This window comes from Lissotriton vulgaris, chromosome 1_1 (genome assembly GCF_964263255.1).
Source record: "Lissotriton vulgaris chromosome 1_1, aLisVul1.2, whole genome shotgun sequence".
Lineage (NCBI taxonomy): Eukaryota > Metazoa > Chordata > Amphibia > Caudata > Salamandridae > Lissotriton > Lissotriton vulgaris.
Genome location: NC_141685.1, coordinates 219,404,107 through 219,427,614, shown reverse-complemented (window position 1 = coordinate 219,427,614; position 23,508 = coordinate 219,404,107). Strand labels below are relative to the sequence as shown.

At 44.8% G+C, this 23,508-nt stretch overlaps 1 protein-coding gene across 2 annotated transcripts in view; it reads right to left on the bottom strand.

Annotated features, from left to right (window-relative positions):
- Positions 1–23,508, bottom strand: part of LOC147740930 (uncharacterized) — a 206,619-nt gene that overhangs the window by 53,086 nt on the left and 130,025 nt on the right. For both annotated transcript variants that reach the window (XM_086936073.1, XM_086936075.1), the window contains one exon: positions 1,708–1,743. In XM_086936073.1, coding sequence (XP_086792199.1) covers positions 1,708–1,743 — 36 coding nt within the window. The remainder of the gene's footprint in view (positions 1–1,707; positions 1,744–23,508) is intronic.

The following is a 23,508-nucleotide window of genomic DNA, read 5'->3' as shown; positions in this document are numbered from 1 at the left end:
TCTGGCAAGGCTGTTGATTATCTTCCAAAAGTCTCTTTGATTCTTTTTCTTGCTGGCGTGGAATACTTTTGCCCAAGTCGCTTGTTTTGCCTGATTTTTTTCACCCCATATTAGTTTCTTAAGATTTCGATTTAATAACTTTAGGTTTCCCAGATTTTCCACTTTTTTCCCTGGTTTCTTTAGTATCCTGACAATCCTGTTTCATTCTTTCTTCAATGTCCTTATTGTATATGGCAGGTTTAGGTGGTGTTCATTATCCCTGGCTGGTACTTAATGTTTTTGCTTCTTCTTGATATTTATTTTAGTTTGCGTTGTGGTCAGCTTCCCAGTGAAGTATTCCCAATGCTCTATCACTGTTTTTGCTACCATGTCTTTAAAGCATACTTCCAAGATCCTTTCCACTTCTTCATTCATTATTTCTTTGTTTTCAACGTTCCAAAACATTTTTTTATAGTTTGTTGTACCAATATGCCCTTGAGTTGAATGGTATTCCTTATTTCTATTTACTCCGATGTTCATTGTAATTATCTGTTGGGCATGATCACTTTCGTTTACTTTCTTTTGTTGGTACGAGGTGATATTGTGGAACATATATAGCGAAGTCATGGTATAATCAATCCTGGAGAATCCATTATACCCATTATACCCGAAGTATCTGTTTAATGGTGGAACGTCTGTTTTTATTCTACCGTTAAGTACTCTGAGTCGTATTGATTCAATATCCATCACAAGTTTCTTTCATTATTGCCGATCCCTAGATCTTGGTCGGGAATTAACCATTCATGGTTTTGGGATGTTATGGTGTCATCTCTTATGTGTGATGACATGAGATTTAAATTGAAGTCCCCTGTTATTAGGAAATCTGCTAGGGGATCCTCTATCGTTATATTAATAAGAGCATTGAGCAGGGTTCTTCTTCTGCTCCGATTGGTAGGCAAAATATATACTGTAATCAGATATAGTGTTTTAGAGTTATGATTAGTTATATTATAGGTTAGTTTGACTATCAAGATTTTAAGGTCTAATATGGTGGCAGTGTCTATCAGACACCGCCAGCCATATTAGGATGGGCGGATGCAGAAGGCATACGGACTTTGCTTTAGGGGCCCGTTGCGGGCCCCCAGGGTGAACGGGGGTGGGGGGTGCACATGGGGGGTACCTATGGTACCCCCCTGCGTTTCACAGTACAACATGGCAGGCACCGCGCGGTGCCTGTCATGTTGTGCTGTGAAACGTACACAATGCATTTTTGAAATTGAGACGGACGGTGCTTTCAGCACCATCGGCCGCAATGTTAAAAATGCGGGATGCACCCGCCACTGTGGCGGGTGCATCCTAATTCGGGGCACGGTACCTCCGCCCTTGTGGCGGACGGTCCCTGCACCAGACAGGATGGCGGACGGACTTTGTCCGCCCGCCATCCTAATCGACCCCATAGTTTGGAAATGTGGGATGTTATTATTTATGAAAAAATTAGATTGAAAAGTTAGCATTGGCAATGCTACTAGGTCTGCCAGGGCAAGCCTGTGATTGTATTTTTAGTTGTATTTTTTGCTCATCCATGTAATAGGCAGTAACATTTTAATAGTAACCAGAAACTAAAAATGGTACTTTCCAAAAGTATAGAGTATAGGATAGGATGATGAAGAAGGTTTGGTCCTCTACAAACCAGATGAAATTATTTAAAAAAATATGCAATTTTCTTACCTATAGTGCACGTACACAGTAAACAACCACAGCATCCTGAAAAGCACAAAATGAAAACTTATGAGCAAACATTTGCAAAATAAATTTTTTTCACACATCAACCCATCAATAATGTTAAAATGACATGCTTCTCTATGTTCACGTCATATTGACAGGTGACATGTTATTCATCCATTGAATGGTGTGCGATGCATTAATATACTAGTGGCTGGTATATTAACCCATTACAGAAAAATTGGAGTAAAACAGAAATTATACACAAACAAAGAAGATTGGCCCTCCTCCTTTTAATTGTTTTATAAAAGAAGGTTTCAAGGAACATTTTTTTTCATAAGGATTTGAAAGACTTTTGTTTCACGGAAGCTGGCAGATTACCCAAAGGGGCGGTGATGCAGTGCCCTGCCACCTGCAAGCCCTATAGCACTGTCTCTACTCACACTGAAAGGTAGGCTGTCATGATTTGCCCTACCCCTCCACCACCCCAGAGCCGCAGGATTCAGATTTCTAATGCCTTGGTTAAAGGACTCACTTGAATACACCAATATATGAAATAAAACAAGAATTTGCAATGCAACAGGTCTCACATTCACACAAGTTTGAGTTATTGGCATTGTAAATGACAATGCCTTTTTTTATGTTTTGGTTTTTAAAACTTAAATAAAAGGCATTGTCATTTACAATGCCAATAGCTTAAACTCACGTAAATGCATTGCAAATGCTTGTTTAGGACTTGTGCCCTGACCCCAACTCTGCCTGCGGTGACAGGAATGACCTTCAATAAGGCGCCGACACCCACCCCTTGTTTGAGTGGTTCTGTCAGACAATGGAGCCGTGCCCTTTGAAAGCCCTGCTTGAGTGCAGGGCCCGCCTCTCTCCCCAGCAAACATTTACCGCAATGGCGTCCCTGGGACAATGAGACGCGCCTATTTGTTTGTCAAACACAGTGCTTCGGTGACTGAAGGAGGCTACCAGGCGAATCTGGTCAGCTCTACTCGGAGCCGCATGAACATGAAATAGCTTGATAGGGACCGTCAAACGCAAACCCGGAAGCACCATCTTGGCCTAGTTCTAGTGCTGGCAAGGAAAAAAATATTTCCTGTGGTCAAACGTCCTTTTGGATTTTAAGGAAGTTTTTAGCAGAACTTGTTTACCCTGATATCATCTTACAGGTCTTCAGGGTGTTTAGGTGTACAAACAGATTGAAGAAATGTTTTTCAAGGAATGGTGTGAATGTCCCATTGCGGTTTTAAGATGAAAGCATTAGCTGGTGGGCGGCTGTGACGAGGAAGGACCAAATTCATTCCGGTGAAAGTCAACTACATAGTGATGTAACCAAATCACTGGAGAAACCTTTCTTACAGAAGCACTAGCCTGAGGTGCAACTAGAGGCAAATTTCGGGGATGGGGGGTAAGAAAAAATTTCGGGGGCTGAATCATTAAGTAATAGGGGTATTGGAGCTTTCGGGGATCTTAGAAGTTGTAAAACAACAGCAAGGCCTCATTATCATGCAAATGGTCTTTTAAAGACCTGTGAACTGCTCGGGTGTGGCTGTGTGTGTGCCCGGGAAGCTGTCTCATCCCGGGCTGCCACACACGATGGGGGGGGGACTGAAGCCCTTTGAGTCCAATGGGTGTTGCGCGCCTGTTCCTAGCCAAAGACAGCATGTAGCTTATGCACTTTATGATAAGTCGGCTCCATAAATATTTGTACCTTTCCCAGGTCACTCAGTGAAGTCAGGAAAGTTGTTGCCCCATTGTCAGATTTATGCTCTGTCAAGGGGTTAAAATCCCTAGGAAGCAAAATGGCTGAACGTCGTGTAAAGAACTGACTAACAAAATTCATAAAATGGTTAAGTTATGCATAGTTTAGGTTTGGGGACTAATAACACGGTGGGCAGGTTAGTGTGCACTTCTGAAAGAGGTTCAGACTACAAAATGGAAGATCCAGACACTCTCCCCCCTCCTCCCTCCACCTCCTCATCCACCTCCCCCACCCCCAAGACCTTTTTGGGAGAGAAAAAATTCAGTAATCAGGCGTTATTTATGTTATTCTTTATCTATTTCAAATTTTACAAAACACAATCTCGTCAAAGCTTACAGAGCACCTAGGAAACTGATAAATTAAAATTAAAACATTTCTCTAATACAAACTTTTTATACAGCACTTTACTCCATGTAGCATATGCTTAGGGCGTAAGGCAGGCCCTGGCAGCCCACGGGAGCTCAGGGGCGGGTCTACTCATTAGGGGGCCCTTAACCTGTCAAGGGGTCCCCTTTCAGACGTAGACCATTTTATTCCTCCTGTGAGCTATGGGGAACTCGAGGGCACTCTTCACATTGTACGGGTGGGCAATTCATTTTCAGTTACGCCACAGTTAGTAACCACCTCGATAGTGGCAATGCAACGCTGTAAACATAAGTTGCCTCGCCACAGAAACTTGCACACACAGCTGAATAATAAACCCTGTTCTGCGTCTGCTTAAAACAGTGCAACTAAAAGCAGATTAAGGGAAATCTTACATTTGAGTACGCATGAGACATCTTCGTACATGCATCTCATGTACCCATATGTAAGTATCATAATATAACTGCATCCGCTCACATTGGCACAGTCCATCCTATTTAGCAGATGCAATGTCAAGTCCAAGTATACACAGTAAAATTGCTAAAATGGGTGTATGGGCATGATCATCACTGTCTCCTTCTGCCCAATTGGAAGCCTCAGAGAACATCAGGGAAGTCTAGTCCTGGCTTTTGATAGGGCTGGACGAAGGCAGCACAGTCACCTTGATCTTGTCCATTCTACTCAATCAGGCTTTGCATTTGAAAGCTGCAACCTGGGACACCTGGTGTATCAGATGTTTGGCCTCCTACCCATTGTGGATGGGGAAAGGCCCTCTACCCTTGAGGCATGTAGCAGAAAAGGAAACAAAGTAAGTGTGAAAATATGTTTCATTAATTAGTATGTGTGTTTGTGCAAATGAGAGAATGAATGCATGTGCAAGAGAATAGATATGGGTTTGATACATTATGGGGCTGATTGCGATCCTGGAAAAACGCTGTACAAATTGTGGGAAGGAGAGTTTTTCCCATATAACTCGTACTTGTAAGGAGGCCCCTACAACCTAGGAAGTACGATCCATACAAATAGACGCACTCCATACAAATTATAAAAAAGACCATACAACTCGTATATACAAGCGATTCCGATTCGGATTGCTCTGTACGCGACATTCCCATGTATTCCTGGCAGCAGTTTACAACCCGGCAAGTACGATTCGTACAAACTGCACTCCGTACGGCTCCGTAGAGCCAAAAAGTGCCGGAAAAAACTTGTACGCCCCGAAAGAAGTACGAGACAGACCCCCCCATGTACGCGTCGTACAGCCCATGAATACAGGGGCATGGTGCGTATGTACGGTGCGTACGGATGACACGGAAAGTGGGGTATGTTGCGTACATACGCAATGAAGTGGTACTGGTCGTGTACGCACCGTACAAGCACCGTACCCCAAAATTGTGTATGTCCGCACCGTACCCCAAAATCACCTGTGTACGCACCGTACCCCAAAATTGCCTGTGTACGCAGCATACCCCAAAATCGCATATGTATGCACCGTACCCCAAAATCGCCTGTGTACGCACCGTACCCCAAAATCGCCAGTGTACACACCGTACAACAAAATTGCATATTTACGCACTGTACCACAAAATCGCGTACGTGCGGTGCGTACGTGTGCAATGTTGGGGTACGCACCATACACACGCCTCGCATGTGTGGGGAACCCTGTACACCTCATACCCCTATATGACCCGTACCCTGGTAAGAGTCGTACCCCCAGAACGAGTCATACCAGGGTACGAGGCGTATAGGGGTACGCTTCGTTGCCCGGTACGAGTCATTCCCCGTATACAGGCCATTTTCCATACAAATGGTATGCTTATAACCTGGTACGAATCGTACTTGACGGGTTGGACAGCCTTTTTACAAATTGTATGGTCTTTTTTACAAGTCCTTGTCGTACAGCTTTTCCCGATCCGATTTGTAAGGATCGGGCCTATCTGTATGTATTTTTCCCGTACGAATCGTACTACACGGGTTGGAAGGGACTTTTACAATTAGTATGGAAAAAAATACAAATCCTATTTGGATGGAAAATAAAAGTCCAGGATCAGAATCGCCCCTATATGTAGCACAATATCAAATTATTGAAGTTCAATTAAAAAAGGACTCAGCGTTAATAATAGCACGTCATATGATTTAATCCAGGAGATGTATCCCTATCTTTTGCAATGCTTCCATATAAATAAATGACTTTGCAAATGAAAAAAGTCAGATGATTAGATAATTTACTTCAACTATATGAGAAAGTGGATTATATATTGGGATGGAATTTTAGTCCCACAGAAGTAATAATGGCACTATTCTTGTTAGGTCCAGAAATATGTCAATAATTTAAACGTGAACTCAACCCTTGTCAGCTGTGGTACAGAGCAGCATTTAAAACAATATAAAAATCCTACTCCAATATATAAAAATGTTACTGTATTAATAAAGCAAAATGTCAAAAATCCAATAGAGGGAACCAGAGATAAGGATTTTTAAAACTTGAAATACATTATAGTGCCAAAAAGCACAACTCACTAACCGCTGGCACTAGTTTTGCTAGACTAGAACAAGGTCAAAAAGGCCAACCAGAATGAAACGTGGGTTGGATTTGCGGCCAAGGTAGGTCCGGGGCAAAGATTATATTCAAGCTTTACAGTTTTTCTGGAGAAAAGGTGGTTATTGTCAAGTAGTCTGTGGGGCAAGCTGAATCTAAGCCAGAATTCAATGAATGCAGGTTACTGAAGAGTGGGAAAACAATGCAGTTGTCGACGAAGGCAGAGAAGCTCTAAGTTTGTGAATGCTGGCATAATGTGCAGACAAAATATCAAGTAGGAAATGTCGACCTACAAAAATATTAAGTCCTAAATATTGTGAGTGACAATTATAGACAGCACAAATATCTTGCTCAAGAAAATTGATTTAAGGTAAGAAATATCAATTTTAAAAATGTAGAAGTCATTATTATAATTTGCAAGATTATAGTTGTTTACAATATCGATTATTTAATTAGTTTTACATATTTTAAAATATATTTTAAATGTATGTGATGTATTTATTTTGTATAGGAATTGTTTATAATTTTTAAAATATGTGTTAAATTTGTAGTAGTTTTCAATTTAATTTTATTTTAATTAAATGTTGCGTTTTTTAGTTCTGTAGTGGGTTGAGGGTTTATAGGGAAATAGGGTGGGAAGTAATTTAATTATAATGAATGCATGAATATTTTTTATTTATTACTAATTTCATTGAGATTTTATAGTGTTAGTTGTCTAAAGTAATTTATTATTATTTAAAAAATAGCTGGTAATTAATATCAATTAATTAATTGGTAATTAGTTATGGTAATTGTGTATTTATTTTAGGTGCAGATTATGAGGTGTATCGGGATACAGTATGGGAAGTAATTTATTTTTGATCAATTAATGATTAGAAGATAATAGATATTGATTAATTTATTGAAAATGAATTATGTGAATTGTGTAATTAATTTTAGGGGCAGGTTGTGGGGTGTATAGGGAAAAAGGGTGGGATGTAATTTATGTTTAATAAATATTAATTTAATTTTATTAATATTAATTAATTAATTGTAAAATAAATGTGGAAATTGTGCAATTCATTTTAGGTGTTTGTTGTGGGGTTTATAGGGGAAAAGGGTGGAATGTATTTTTTATGTAATTAATTATTAATATTAAATAATTAATTGATATTTAATTAGGGTAATTGCTTATTTTTGTGTGTGTCGGTTTTTCTTTTATAAAGAGTGGGATTAAATAAATGTTACATACTTTATGATTAGTTGTTTAATAGTAATATTATTTTAATTTAAAATAAGTTTTATTTCTGTAATTAATCAATTCATTTTTGTTAGTTTTAATTTGTTTTTTTAATTAATAATATGTCTTTAATTGGTAATCAATTATAGTAATAACCAATTATGTTAAGTATGAATGTACATTTAACTCATTTAAGCCACTCTTACCCAGGACAAACTATTGGTCCTTCATTGGAGGTATGAAATACTAGGACTTGATGACAATTTTGGATTTAAACAATTGAATAAGAGGATTTATTGACCGGCCAGGTCGTCAGTATAACAAGCAGAGAGGTACTGATCTTAGAATTTAAAGAGCCATACAGCCCTGAAGAAGTCAAGGGGTAATCTCCATACGACAAAACATGTGTTGGCTGGGTGTAAAAAAATACAGTATTCATTTTCGTTCTTTTGCTCTTACATTTTGATGAACTGTATTGTATTTTGAGCGCGTGTGCATAGGATATGAGCTGGCGTCTTGGACCTCTGTCTGACACTTCCATCAGTTGTGCCGCTGGACATAGAAATTCTCTTGGTTCCTTTGGAGGACTTTGTGCAAAGTTCTCCACGGCATATTCCCATGTTGATGAGGGCATTCCTACAGCCTTCATGGGAAGCTTCATCTCTTGTTGAAACGGAGATCAGCTCTACTGCGGATGTTCAGACATCAGTCTGAGGCACACAGGCATCTAATTCTTCCCAGATGTCTGCAGTGCAAACACATGGTGACCAGCTCTGCTCTTTGCTTCTCATACTGGAGGTGCTAGAAGACTGCCTCCTGCGGATGACATGTTGAGTGATGTTGAGACTTCAGCGCTGAAGTCTTAAAACAATCTGGCCTTTCCTGTGCTAGGAACCATTTGGCAATTTTCAAACAAAAACACTAAATTGAAGGTGAACTGACTTTGTTTTTCTTCTCTGCTCTATCTGAACATAATGGCTTTCCAGGAGCTCAGAAAAACATTGACATATTCAAACATATAGAAGACCATTTATGGATTCCTATTTAGGGAAGAATGCTTTCGATATAGACCTTACTTTTATGTACATTTTTAGTGCTTTCAGTATGCTTTTATTATAAATGATTTTATGCCCTTTTTAGCATTGACTCTGTCATTATCAAGCTGACCTTGTTGATCTTTCGATTAGGAGTGGGTGTCATGTCCTTTAGGTTAGTCCTATCATGTACATACCAATTGCTAACATTTTGTACCATCCACATGACATAACAGTTCTACATAGGTGAACTTTTAACTAGTAGCTTACTTCTGTCTCTCCATCATTAGGCTCTTGGTACCCTATCTTAATCCTTGTACCTAACGTACATAAACATGTCCCCAGGCACGGCAGATTTATTCTGTATAAGGGTCACCACTTTTTTCATCAAAGACTAGCAGCCAGCTGTGCATGATCCAGTTTGTTTAGATTAGCAGAGGATTAGCGAATGTTTTCAAAAGAAGAAACCCTGCAGTGACCACTTTAGTATAAAAGACCCTTACTCCCCTTATAAAAAAAAGAGGAGAATTCCTTCCAGGCTTGACAAAAGTTCTGCAGCCTAATCTTTGGATAAGCAGAGACCGGATATCCCTTGTGGGGTGCCATCCTCAACGCAGAGACAGGGTCCTTCATTCAGAACCATCAGGTGAGGGGTTAGCACTTCCCTGGGGCGTTCTTGCCTCCATTAGGACATATCCTAGCACTCACATACGTATGCTTCACCTAGATATCTAGGCTAGGTATACTTAGGTAGTATGCACATCATAGTAGTAAGCCAATGCTAATGTTTCATATAAATGCACTATTATTCCTTTTATTAGCACTGTGGTAAAAATGTATCTGCTATTCAGGATATTGGTACTAGCGATCACATTTGTCTACTCGTGTCTTTTGATTGTCGCAGCGAATATGTTTTATACTAGGCTGACGCTTGACCAATAAATAATTATTGAAACCGTTCCAATCGTCCTTCTATGTGTATTCTGAGAAAGTAGGCACGAGTGACTGAGCGAAAGATACCGTATTGTTTTGCCTGATACCTGAGGAATCAGAGTTGTCATGTTAAGTGGTTGCCAGAAACTACATACACCACAGTAGAGCACAGGGGGGTGCTTTCAAAGCATTGTAAGTGAGACAACAAATTTTGAAGTATGATCTCTTCCTCACAGGTAGCCAGTGTAACACTCTCAGCAAGGGGCCAGAGGGAGAGCGTGCTGGGTGGTTAAGGATCATTCTTGCCGCAGTGTTCTGGATCACCTGTAGTTTAGCAAGCAAAGTCTCTCCCAAATCGGCCATCAGAGCGTTATGCAGTCTAGTCTGCTAATCACCACAGCTTGAACCAGAGTTCTGTGATGATTAGTAGGCAGATAAGGAAGAATCTTGCGCAGTAGACGCAGGCTATAATAATAGGAACTGGTAGTGGCAGCAATGTGGTCTTTCATTGTCAATGTCTGATCCAGCTTTAGACCTAAGTTTTCTACACATTGTTTAGGAACGGGAGCTGCTCTCAGTTGTAGGGGCCACCAGTTCTCCAACTCTCCTCACAGCCGCCGCCATTGCCCCCAGCTAAAATGCACCATCAATGCCACATTCGAATCTAGCACCTTCCCAGATGACTGGAAAAGTGGAGAAGCCAATCCCTCCTCAAGAAACCCTCAACAGACCCGACAGACCTGAAGAACTACCAACCCATGTCTCTCCTCCCCTTCGCGGCCAATGTCACAGAGAATATCGTCCACTCCCAGCTGACAAACTTCTTCGACCTCTCCCAATCTGGATTCTATAGCAATGACAGCACAGAGACCACCCTCCTCGCCACCACAGATGGCATCAGCATGGTCCTCGACCAAGGGCACATCGCAGCCCTCATCCTACTCGACCTCACTGTAGCTTTCAACACCGTCTCCCAGTGCATCCTCACAACCAGACTCCACGACGCCAAGATACAGGGGACCACCCTTGACTGGCTCCGTTCCTTCCTCGTCGACAGAAACCAAAAGATCATACTCACGCCATTCCTCTCCAAACCCACTAAGATTAACTGCAGAGTACCACAAAGATCATCACTCAGACTCACACTCTTTAACTTCTTCATGGCCCCTCTCGCCGCCATCGTCAGACAGCACAGACACAACATTGTATCCTACGCCAACAACACCCAGCTTATCCTCTCCCTCAGAAAGGACCCTGAAACCACCGGACTCAGCTTCTAAAAAGCAATTAAGGACATTGTAGCTTGGATGGGCAGCAGCTGTCTGAAAACTCAACTCTGAGAAGACAGAAGTCCTAGTCCTTGGACCCTCCCCCGCTATGTGGGACAACTCCTGGTGGCCTTCCGCACTTGGTACCCCCCTACTCCCATGGACCACACCCAAAACCTCAGCATTTTATTAGACTCCTCCCTCACCATGACCCGGCAAATCAACGCTGTCACCTCCTTCAACATCCTCCGCAAGACCTTCAAGTGGATCCCCCACAAAACCAGAAAGACTATCACCCATGCACTCATAACTAGCCGACTTGAGTAAGGAAACACCCTCTACACTGGAATCAACAAATCCCTGATATGCATACTCCAGACTATCCAGAGCACCACGGCACGACTTGACCTCAGAATCCCACTACAAGAGCAGATCACTCAACACCTGCGAGACCTCCACTGGCTCCCAGTCGAAAAGAGATTAACCTTCAAGCTACTCGCCCACGACTACAAATCCCTCCACAACAGCGGACCAAAATACCTAAGCAAAAGAATCTCCTTCTACTCAACCGCAAGGAGCCTCCGCTCTGCCAACCTCACCCTGGCAGAAGCCCTGTGCATCTGCAGTTTCTGGGCGGGTGGAAGAGCCTTCTCCTTCATCGCAGCCAAAGCCTGGAACGAGCACCCAGTCAGCTTCAGACGCTCCCCTCCTCTGCACACCTTCAGGGAGAGCCTCAAGACCTGGCTCCTTGGCTGATCAGTAGCTGCAACCCCCAACACCTTGAGACCCTCACAGGTGAGTAGCACACTTCAAACCTCCTGATTAATTGACTGATTGATTGATTGATTGATTGATTGATTGATTGATTGATTGTATTGGTCCGTTTCCTGTCCCAGGCCCTAGGCATACCCACACAAGGGTAATAGAACCTGGTGAGAGCCACACAAGTCACCATATTCTGGATTCCCCTGGCTATCTAGCTTCTAAGAATGCATAGGATTGTTAGGTTTCCCTAGGTGCCAGTTGAGCTTGGGTTCAAAATCCACAGCTAGGCACATTGCAAAAAAAGGGTCCGTTTGCACTAGAAAAATGTGATGTGTCCATGTTGCATTTTGGGCTGTTTCCTGTTGCAGGCACACGGCCTACCGTCACAAATTGGGTACCATTTTTATCAGACTTTGGGAAATGCTCGGTGGAAGGTAGTTCATGGATCCACACAAATTCCAGAACTTTCCATCACAGAAACATGAGGAAAATGTGTTTTTTTACAAACTTTGAGGTTTGCAAGGTATTCTGGGTAACAAATTTAGTGAGAAGCACACAAGTCACCCCATACTAGATTACCCTGTATGTATAGTTTAAGAAAATGTATAGGTTTGCTAGGTTTCCCTAGGTGCCGGCTAAGCTAGAGTTTCCAAATCCACAGAGGCATGTTCTGTTTTGGGCTGTTTCCAGCCACAGGCACTTGGCCTACTCCCAGAAGGGAGACTTGGCGAAATGATGGACGGATGGAAGAAATATAAGGAACATGTGTTTTTTACAGTTAGGCACATGATGAAAAAAGGGTCAGTTTTCCCTTAAAAAATGTGTTGTGTCCACATTGTGTTTTGGGATGTTTCCTTTTGCATGTACTAAGCCTACCCACACAGGTGATATTATGTTTCATATAGGTACCCTAATATATGCCCAGGTGATATCATACACCATTACCTACACGATCCCCCTTATACTACAGAGTAACAAGCCTTTATGATTGAACCTTTACCTAGTTCCAATCCTGGGTGCAGAAAGAGGGTTTCTCCTAAACAATAGAGTCCTATAACTCCACCAATAGACTTACACAGCATGAATGAATATTCATAAGGGTTCTTGGAAACCAGGCAGGTGCTACACCATCTACCCCACCATATCTATGTATATGGTTCATCCCATACGTCATCCTCAAATCCAAAAATGTCTAATACATCAGACAAAGGAGCCCTAGATACTTTCTGCATAAATACAGCACATCTTGTTAGTGTTAGGCAGAGGGAACTGAGACTTCAAGGCCGACACGTTGACTAGAGACGCTGAGGCTCCTGCATGCAGACAGTCCAGCTGACAGCGGTCTGATCATCCCGCACAGGGAGTTCAACTTGAGACCAAGAAGGGCTCCTACATTCTCACACTTCAGGTAATGGGGCTCCACTGAAACCTGGAGAGATTCTTGGCTTCACACCTACTCACATCCTAGGTACACTTAGGTACACCTAGACAGGCATTGTAGAAGTACACACACTTTTAGCCTGCATTTTATAGCCATATATTTATTCATGCCTATTACAAGATGGCAAAACTGTACTATCCTTTTATACTCACTATACTAATGGTTGTTGCTGCGCATATATTGTACAAGAGAATAACAATGGTTCAATAAATCCTTTTAGAAACACCCAGTCTGTTTATTCTGTGTATCTCTGAGACACACTAAGTGAGCACGAGTGACTGAACTAAAAGTTTCCACGATCCTGAGGGATCAGGGTTGTCATGTTCTAAGGTTGCCAGAAACTATTCTCTCTCCGATAAGAGGAGACACTACTTGCACTGTGAGCTATCTAATGCAAACAGGCTAACATTTCTCAGTGGGGGTGCTCAGATTCAGTCTGCCAGCAAACCCACAGTTTATAATATCCAAACACGCAGGTCCTGTATGGGTAATATAGGAACTACACAACAGTAAGGTACCATTTTTATCGGGAGACTTGGAGGAATGGATGGTGGGTGTACGTTTGTGGTTCCCTGTAGATTGCAGAACTATTCATCACAGAAATTTGAGGATAATGTGTTTTTTTTACAAAGTTTAAGGTATGCAAGGGATTCTGGATAACAGAACCTGGCGAGAGCCTGACAAATCACCCCATACTTTATTCCCCTTGGTGACTAGTTTTGAAAAATGTACAGGTTAGCTAGGTTTCCCAGGTGCAGGCTGAGCTAGGGCCCTAAATCCACGCCAGGTATGTTGCAAAAAAGAAAAAGAGTTGGTTTTAACTGGAAACATGTGAGATGTCCATGTTGAGTTTTGGGCTGTTTCCTGTTGTGGTTACAATGCCTACCCACACAAGTGAGGAACCATTTTTATTGGTGTAGCTAATTCAAATCTGATCGTGGCTATCACCCTCCCGTGCACTGTGGTAAGAGAGCAGAAGATGTCAGCTGTCTCGGCCGTTGAACCATTCCTTATTTCTGGTTACCCTTCTTTGCAAGCACCAAAGTGGGCCACATGAGTAGACTGGCTAGAAACGCATTTCCTGGCAGTGGATTACAAGCCGACAGAAGCCACCCCAATGCTTTATTTGGGAGGATCTTCTTTTTACCTAACCCAAGCTCAAGGCTGCATTGATGGCAAATTTTAATCCTCTAGCCAACCCGGACTACATATGCTTCATGCTCCGGCAGGCCCTGCAGACACCTGCCAAATCAGTAGATGAGTACTATGCAAGACTCCGAGAACTTGCAAACACCTGCACCCTAGTCAACAACTAAAAGGAAATTTGGGCAGAGTTATATGGGGTTGCTTCTCTGTCAAATTGTGGGATCGAAATCTACAAGTCCATTGCATGAGCATAGCTGACATCCTGATGTTGGAGAGGTGAAAGGAACTCTCAAAAGCGTGAGAGGCTCACATGGAGGCAGCCCTCCAACCTAGCATCAAAACAGAGCCAGTCAGTGAAGTGAACAGTGTCACCAAGGCAAATGCAGGCAGACATGGTGATCACTTCTAAGTCATACCAGGTCAGCGTGGTGTGTCAGTGGTATGATGGGGCCACCCCACATTCTGGCAAATGCCCTGTAAAGGGGAAGAATTGCTTGTCATGCAGAAAAATAATTCACTTTGCTAAAAGTCCATCAGTCTACCCCTGTCTAAAACACAAAAAAGGAAGCTATCAACTGTGTGGATGCAGAGTATGTCCCCAAAAGTGGTTCCTACATGTTCCTTAACTGCAGTGCCGCTGAATGACTCTATTTGGGAAAGTTTGCTTTTGGTGTCGATGTCAGCACCATAGACTCTCTCATTAGTGGGTTTGAGGCCTTATTCAAAGGAATCGGCTGCCTAAAGGACCCTGTTGTGTGCTTATACATTGATTAACCTGTGCAGCTGGTTGCCCTGTGCCACAGACCTTTTCATCTTAATCCTAAAGTAGAGGCAGAACTTTGCAAGCTGGAAGCTGAAGACATCTTTGAAAGAGGGAAATGGTAACACTGTGAGTCTCTGTGAGTGTGGTTGCCCAGAAGCCTAAGAAACTGTGGGGGTGGGTGGGGGGGGGGGGGGGGGGGGAATGACGCCCAGAAGCCAATGCTACCGGGGGAGGTGAGGATACGTGTGTATGTGCGGCTCCCCAATATGGCAATAAAATGGAAGAGGCAACTCACTGCAACGGTCGGCGACATTGTAGGAGAATACATCCTCTTGGCTTCTGTGACATGTCACATAAAACTTTCTTGACCCACATTTGTTTACAGCTCTACAAATGCCAAAGCTTTGGCATTTCCATTGCCGCCGACGTATTCAGTACATTATCTGAAGAGTGCTAGCCAGACTTTAAGAGGTAATAAAAATATCAGTGACAATACTTTGGTACACAACCCCACCCTGGAAGAGCAACTCTGCAATCTGAGGGCTAAGTTCAAAGGTCTTTAGGAAAATGGACTCAACCTACACTGTATGAAAACTGAGTTTCTTAAAGGAGACATCTGTTTGTGCAGCTATCATTTTTCTGCAAATTGATTCACACCGGATCCTGCTAAGGTCTGAGACATTCAAGCAGCAATTGTCCCTAGCACAGTCACTGGAGTCTGAAGATTTCTGGGGATGGTGATGTACTGTGGTTGCTTTATGTGGATCCTCTCACAGATTACTGAACTGTTCAGGAAATGCACAAAAAAATGTGCTTCTTGGTAGTGGGGTGCAGAAACAGCATCCATGGCCAAGAAACAAGCACTAACTGAATATACTACTCTAGCATAGTTTGGCCTGGCTAAATATTCAGAGCTTTCTATGAACACCAGCCCTGCAGTCCTCTGTGCTTTTCTATCCCTGAAACAACATGGTGACAAATGGGCTCTCCATGGCTTATGCCAGAAGCATGCTAACCTTGACCGAACAGTGGTATTCACACATAGAAAAAGAGGCAATCGCAATACATGGGAAGGGCCCTCATTTCCATGCATACCTCTAGTGACACCCATTCTAAGTGAATACTGACAACAAGCCACTCATTCCACTGTTCAAGGGGTTGGCAATAAAACCTCTGCCAAGGATTTAGAAACGGGACTTCCAGTTGCAGGAGTAAAACTTCTCGGGTCAAATATAAGCGAGGGTCTCATTATCCAGCAGACTTTTGAATGCATCAAGCACAGATCAATACTCCTCAAGAAGCTCATAAAGCCATGAATACGGTGGAGTAGATGGAAGTGATGTAAAGCACTCAAGGCCTAAACTGTCTCCCTAGCCAAAATCATAAAGGCGACCAGGACAGATGACTGTCTTCAATCTGTCATCGCTGTCATCTGCTCTGGGAAACAGGCCAACATATTTGCCAATTTGGCCCAAAACACAGTCACTGCCCAATACGTTTTACAGTCCTTGCACAATGTGAGGAGGAGCTCACAGCCACTGAGAATGAATATCTCCTCGTTTGGTAATACCGTCTTGTCTGACACAGTGGATAGTCGTTCTCACCAATGGCTCCCACCAATCAATGGTCAGAACCAAACGTAGGCTGTGCATTAAGCTGCTGTTCTCTGGACTGGATGACATGGTGGAGCACACCTTAAGACAGTGTGATTTGAGCAAAGCAACAGAAGGCCCAGAGCCTTTGCCACCCATGTCACAGAGCAGAGACAATCCTGGACACCCTATGGAACCAAGCAAATGTGGATTTTGGGAGCCTCCCGCATGGTCATCATTTAAGTAACCTTGAATGGAATTTGTGCCATCCACATTTGCGGAGGGAACCATACTGAAGGTCAGGACCAGTCATGGCCTGATCAGGGAGCTATGCACAGGAGATTGTCCCCTTTTGATAGGCAATATGCCATCAGCTATTTGCTGTGAAGAAACACAAAAAACATCACAAAATCACTCCACATTGGCCCCTGGTAAGTGGAGAGGCTGAGCATTTTATGTGAACCATCAAAAAGGTAGTATGGATTGCTCAAGGGGAACAGCACAATGTGAAGACGGTTGTCTATTTGTTTCTGAAAGACAATTAACTCCCAACTCACCTCACCACTGCTTTGGCTCCCAGCATCCAATGTTTCAGAAGGAAAGTGGAAGACATACTACTCCACCACCCTCACTGATAGGGGACTCCAGTTGGCAACAGCCTTGCCAATTTTAGAAGACAGTCAAGAAATCAAAAGATCTACCAATACAGATGGACTATGTATAAATTCAGAGATAAGATACTGGGTCTAGATTGCCACACTATCAATCAATCAATCAATACACTTCTAGAGCGCGCTACTCACCTGAGGGTCTCAAGGCGCTGGAGGGGGTGAGGGGGGGAGTGCCGCTACTGCTCGAAGAGCCAGGTCTTGAGGTGTTTCCTGAATGAGAGGTAGTCCTGGGTCAGTCGTAGGTGGGCGGGGAGGGAGTTCCACATCTTGGCCGCCAGGTAGGATAATGATCTTCCTCCGGCGGTGGTTCTGCGGATCCATGGGATGGTGGCGAGAGCGAGTCTGGTGGAGCGGAGTTTGCGTGTTGAAGTGTAGAACGTGAGGCAGTTGTTGAGGTATTCAGGACCTATGTCATGGAGCGCTTTGTGAGCGAGGGTGAGGGGCCTGAACGTGATCCTTTTGTTGACGGGGAGCCAGTGCAGGTCTCTCAGGTGGGCTGATATGTGGCTGCGCCGGGGGACGACGAGGATGAGTCGTGCGGATGCAATCTGCATGCGTTGTAATCTTTTCTGAAGTTTGACTGTGGTTCCTGCATATAGGGCGTTCCCCGTTTTTCTAGTCGGCTGGTGACGAGGGCCTGGGTGACCGTCTTTCTAGTTCTGGTAGGGATCCACCGGAAGATCTTACGGAGCATGCACAGGGTGTTGAAGCATGGAGATGATATGGCGTCGACTTGCTTGGTCATCGTGAGGGAGGAGTCCAGGATGAATCCCAGGTTCCGTGCATGGTCACTGGGTGTCGGTGCGGTGCCCAGTTCTGTGGGCCACCAGGAGTCGACCCAGGCAGATGGGGATGGTCTGAGGATGAGGACCTCCGTCTTGTCTGAGTTCAGTTTCAGACAGCTGAGTTTCATCCATTCAGCGACGTTTTTCATTCCTTCCTGGAGGTTGAGCTTGGTGGTGGTGGCTGGGTCTTTGGTGAGGGAGAGTAACAGCTGGGTGCCATCGGCATATTAGATGATGTTGAGGTTGTGTTTGCCTGCGATGGTGGCGAGGGGGCTCATGTAGATATTGAAGATGGTTGGGCTGAGCGATGAGCCTTGAGGTACGCCGCAGATGATCTTAGTGGCCGCGGAGCTGAAGGAAGGGAGGTGGACTCTCTGGGTTCTGTCTGAGAGGAACGAGGAGATCCAGTCCAGGGCTTTACCTTGGATCCCGGCGTTGTGGAGGCGGGTTATTAGGGTGCGGTGGCAGACTGTATCAAAGGCGGCTGAGAGATCTGGGAGGATGAGGGCAGTGGTTCCCCGTTGTCGAGTAGGGTCCTGATGTCGTCGGTGGCTGCGATGAGGGCGGTCTCGGTGCTGTGGTTGGCTCGAAATCAAGACTGGGATGGCTTGAGGGATCCATTGGCCTTGAGGAATGCGGTCAGCTGTTTATTGGCGATCTTTTTGATCACTTTTGCCGGGAAGGGAAGAAGAGAGATGGGGTGGAAGTTTTTGAGGTCTTTAGGGTCCGCTGTGGGTTTCTTCAGTAGGGCGTTGATCTCTGCGTGCTTCCAGCTCTCTGGGAAGGTGGCAGACACAAGGGAGTTGTTTATGACGTTCTGCAGGTGGGGAGCGATGATGGTGTCGGCTTTGTTGAAGATGTGGTGAGGGCAAGGGTCCGAATGAGAGCCGAGTGGATGGTGTTCATAGCGTGGGCGGTGTCTTCGGTGCTGATGGGAGTCCAAGCGCTGAGGGTGGTTGTAGGGGGTGTTGGGTCGGTGGCTGGGGGCAGAGTTTGGGCACCAAAGCTGTTGTGGATATCGGCCATCTTGCGGTGAAAGAACGTGGCGAGGGAGTTGCAGAGGTCTTGTGACTGTGTGATGTCGTTGCTGTTGGCGTTAGGATTGGAGAGCTTTTTTACCATGCTGAAGAGTTCCTTGCTGTTGTGTGTGTTGTTGTCCAGCTGTTCTTTGAACAATGTCTATTTGGTGGTGCAGATCAGCTGGTGGTGTTTGCGGGTGGGGTTCTTAAGGGCTGTCATTTTTTCTGTCGTCTGTTCGTGGTGCCAGGTTTTTTCGAGGGTTCGGAAGGATTTCTTCGATTCTTTGAGGTCGTCGGTGAACCATGTTGTTTTCCTGTTGCCGGGCTTGCCTGGAGGGTTCTTCAGTGGTGCAAGGGTGTCGGCGCAGTTGATGATCCAATGTGTGAGGTTGCGGGCTGCGTCGTTGGTGTCAGTGGTGGTGATAGGTGGGTTCTGGCTCAGTGATGTGGTTAGCTAGTCTGCAGTGACTTTGCTCCAGCATCTGTTGTGGGCGGTGGTGGGATGTGGTCTTCATAAAGGTGAAGTGAATGCAGCTGTGGCTGGTCCAGTGCAGTGAAGATGAAGTAGAGCGTATGGCCGGCGTAGAGGGTGGGGGTGTTCACCAGTTGCTTGAGTCAGAGGTTGGCGAGCATGGTAGTGGTGTTGTTGTCATTGTTATTCTCTAGGTGTTAGTTCAGGTCCCCTAGGAGGATGTAGTCTGATAAGGCGAGGGCATGTGGGCTGATGAAGTCAGCGATGGCTTCACTGAATTGTGTGCATGGGCCCGGGGGTCTGTAGACAAGGGTTCCTCTGAGGGTGGTCTTGGGACCGGTGTGGCTCTGGAAGTGTAGGTCTTCAGCGGTGGTGAGGGCATCTTCGGAGTTGGTCGCAACGCCAATGGTGTTCCTGTAGATGATGGCGATTCCTCCTCCGGTTTGGTTGACGCGGTCCTTATGGGTGATCTTGTAGCCATCTGGGATGGCTATGGCGATGTTGGGGGCTGAGGAGGCATTCATCCAGGTTTCCGTGAGGAAGGTGACGTCTGGTGCTGTTGTATAGAGGAGGTTCCAGAGTTTGACGGCGTGCTTGTGGATGGAGCGGGTGTTGAGCAGGATGCACTTGAGGTGGTTGTTGTTGCCTGGTCTGGGTGGTGGGACGTAGGTTCGGACGCAGGTGAATTTGCAGGTTTGGCATGAGAAGAATCCATGGGTGCCCTTTGGAGTGGCTTGGTAGCAGGTGGCTGGTTGGTCGGTGTTGAGTGCGTGGAGGGTGGTGGTGTCGTATCTCAGTCTGGTTTCTTAGTTTTGGCGGGGGCCAGGGGTTCTGGCGCGGTCCAGGCACGGACGGGCACAGACCGGCTTTGCTTTGGCTGTGCGGCCTCCATAGGAAGGCTATTGTAGTGTAGTTCCTATTTCCCTATAGGCCCTGCGCATTGGAATAACATAAACAGCAGTTTAGACGTAGAAGTGCGGTCTTCCAGGTCTCTACTGACTATGCTAAACTTAATTGGGTTTGTACCAACTAGCTCAGAGGTCACTGGAAACTTTCTTGACTGAATAGGAAGTGATCAGCTCCCCTAGCTCAGACAAGAAGGGATTCAGTTTTCCAACAACCGCATAAACATGACAACTTTGCTCCTTAGAATAAGAGTCAATCTCTAGAGTCGTGTGAAACAATAGACAGCTATTTCACTCAGTCAGTTGTGCAGATTACTTTCACCAGGATGCAGAGAATAGAGAGACGGGCGTTTTCAATAAAAGGTATTATTTATTGAAAAGTCTTTCTTCTCATGCGAGAAATGAATTGCCACAATTGCAAGACTTGTTATTATAAAAAGTGCGTACAGTAAAAGGAGGATTGCGAAATAATATTGTAAAAGCATTGATATGGTTTCTTAGCCATACAATGGTTACAATGAATAAAATATATACATTCATATATACATTTAGCTAACGTACTCAACTGGTTCTTCTAACTACGCCTACCCCAGTGTACCTGACCTAAGCCTAATACGTGGAACGGAGTAAGTAAGTAGCAGTTTAAGTTAAGTTGGTTTTGCCAAGAGTTTGCTGCAAGAATTCTCTCTATGGGTTTAGTCAACACTGTACCTCTGGAATAGAATGTTGGAGGCCTTGTATCTCCTCTCAGGACTCGATATCCCAGTTACCCGCAAGGGTAGGCTGGAAACGCCGGAGCAGGATTTTCTCGGCAGGAGAAAAGACAGCGTCTTTCTCAGCGCGTCAAGGAGGAGGAGGGGCAGCGTCCGTGGGCTTCTCGCATCTGCTGGGCTCTGCAAGGGACAGCTGTTCTGCTCCTGTATTCCCTATCACCACCGCTGCGTTTGCTTAAGGCAACGTTGGTAATATTTATACCTGGAAGGTGCCTTGTTTGACGTAAGTTTTTGGACATAAGACGTCAATAAAGATGTCACTAAGAACCGGTCGTTCTTACAGTGCTCATTAGAGTTCTATAACTAATCAAAACATAGCAAGCGGGGCTTTCCCAGGTTGCTGGGGGTTTTATCTGTTGAAAGAACTCGGTGTGTAATCTAGGAATCTAAGATAGTGGCTTCTGCTGTGTCATCTACTGTAATGAGCTGCAGAGGCGAGGTTCTGAAATATGGCTCTGATCGTTTATGCCAGAGACGAGTTTCTGAAATATGGCTCTGATCGTTTATGCCATTAAAGGGGTATGGATGGATTATAGCCGTATTGGGGCATAAGGTCACAATATTGATCGGGGTCCTAGATTAGAACAAGACACTATGGGAGGGAGGAGCAGCTGGGAGGCGGGAGCGGGGCAGGGAATGGGGCACCAGGGGGGCGGGCCGCAGGGAGGCAGCAGCGGGAAGCGTGAGGGAGGGGAGTGGGTGGGTGGAGCGTGGGTAGGGCACGGGCACTAGGGTCGATGAAAAAGAATGAGGAGAGCAGTCAAAATAAGTGAAAGAAGGAGAGGCAGCGCAATGGCACAAAAATGAAAAAAGAAAGGCAAGAACATTCAGAGGCAGGAGAAGAGGACTGCAAGAAACCAGGTGACACAGCGGGACAGGGGCCGCACAGGGGAACCGTCTTGCGGCTGAGGGGGCGACCCACCTGGTGGCAGGGCCAAAGGTTGCTCCCTTTACCACCGCGCGACCTCCATAAGAAGGGCTATGGGAGGGAGGAGCAGCTGGGAGGCGGGAGCAGAACGGCAACTTCAGCCAAATGTTTGAGCAGATCCTGTGGCAAGTCACAAGCATAAAAGGGAGAAAGGTTACTGCTAAAAGGGGGAATAAAACTGTTAGCAGAATTGTATCGTACTTCAAGAGATTCCATGAGGCCTCCTTCAGCACATCTGTGTGCGACGTCACGCCTTCTGGGTGCCCGGGGAAAATACTTTCACCGTAAATGAAAGATGAAGAATTGGATGGAACAGGGTTGACTTTTCCCATGTCGGATGTGCCACAGTCTTTGTGCCAGAGTCCCAGATCACTGACACCTTTTTAACCACAGTTGAGTCTCTGGATGCGGTCTACCCCGAAACAACTTCAGATGGAACCTCATTCCAACCCAGTAGTTCCAGGACTATGTGGTGGGCTGACCGTGTTTTGAAACCAAGTACCATCACCAGGGTGTTGGTGAGAGGGTTAAGAGATGAAGCCAGGAACATATCCAGACCACCAGTTTTTAGTGTGTTTTAAAGTACTGTTTTGTTTTGTTTTAGAATATCTATTTGAGTTAATATGTAAGTGTTCAGTAGGTCGAAATCTGATTCTTCCGACCTGTGTTTCAGAGCCCTATTTTTCTTCTATCCATTACAGCGGTCTATATATAAAATAGGTCAGAAAATGGAGGCACTGCTGAAAGTCCCCCTTTACGGCACTATGTATAATTTGTTTTGAGGGAACAAACGCACTTCAGTGATGGGAAATAAGAATGCAATAAAAAAGCTCTTCGACTGAATGCAGTGGTGTCAGTGAGTGTGTGGGCTTGAACAACAGTGGGCATATCATCAAGGGCCTTATCTCCGATTTTTTGGCTTTAGAAGCCACAAAAGCGGAGATAATATTTTCGGCCTATCACCAAGAGGGTGCTAAAATGCATATTTGCATGTTAGCACACTTTTTCCCTACGCCCCCCTTTGCATCTCTAATGAGATGCAAATTGGGCGTTCCTTCCCCAAATAACTGGAGAAAAGTCGCTGAACGACATTTCTCACATTATCAATGGGCACGCTAATAAGCATAGCGATAAGAAAAGTAGCGCTAACCACGGTTATCGCTACTTTCCTTACGTCTGCTTTTAGCTTGACTTAGCCATGATATGCTATGGAATATCATGGTTAAGTATGCCCTTCCCTATCTAATAAAGCGGCAAACAAAGTGCGATTGTCGCTGGAATCCCAGATATATTGCACATTTGGCAGCTAACTCGGTTGTTTTTATCGCTTTGAGGGTAAGCGTCGCTGATAGCGCGCTATCTCCGCGATAAAAACAAGCGATAGCCGGCGATAATTATCATAGCGCTAAGTGCGCTTAGAGAT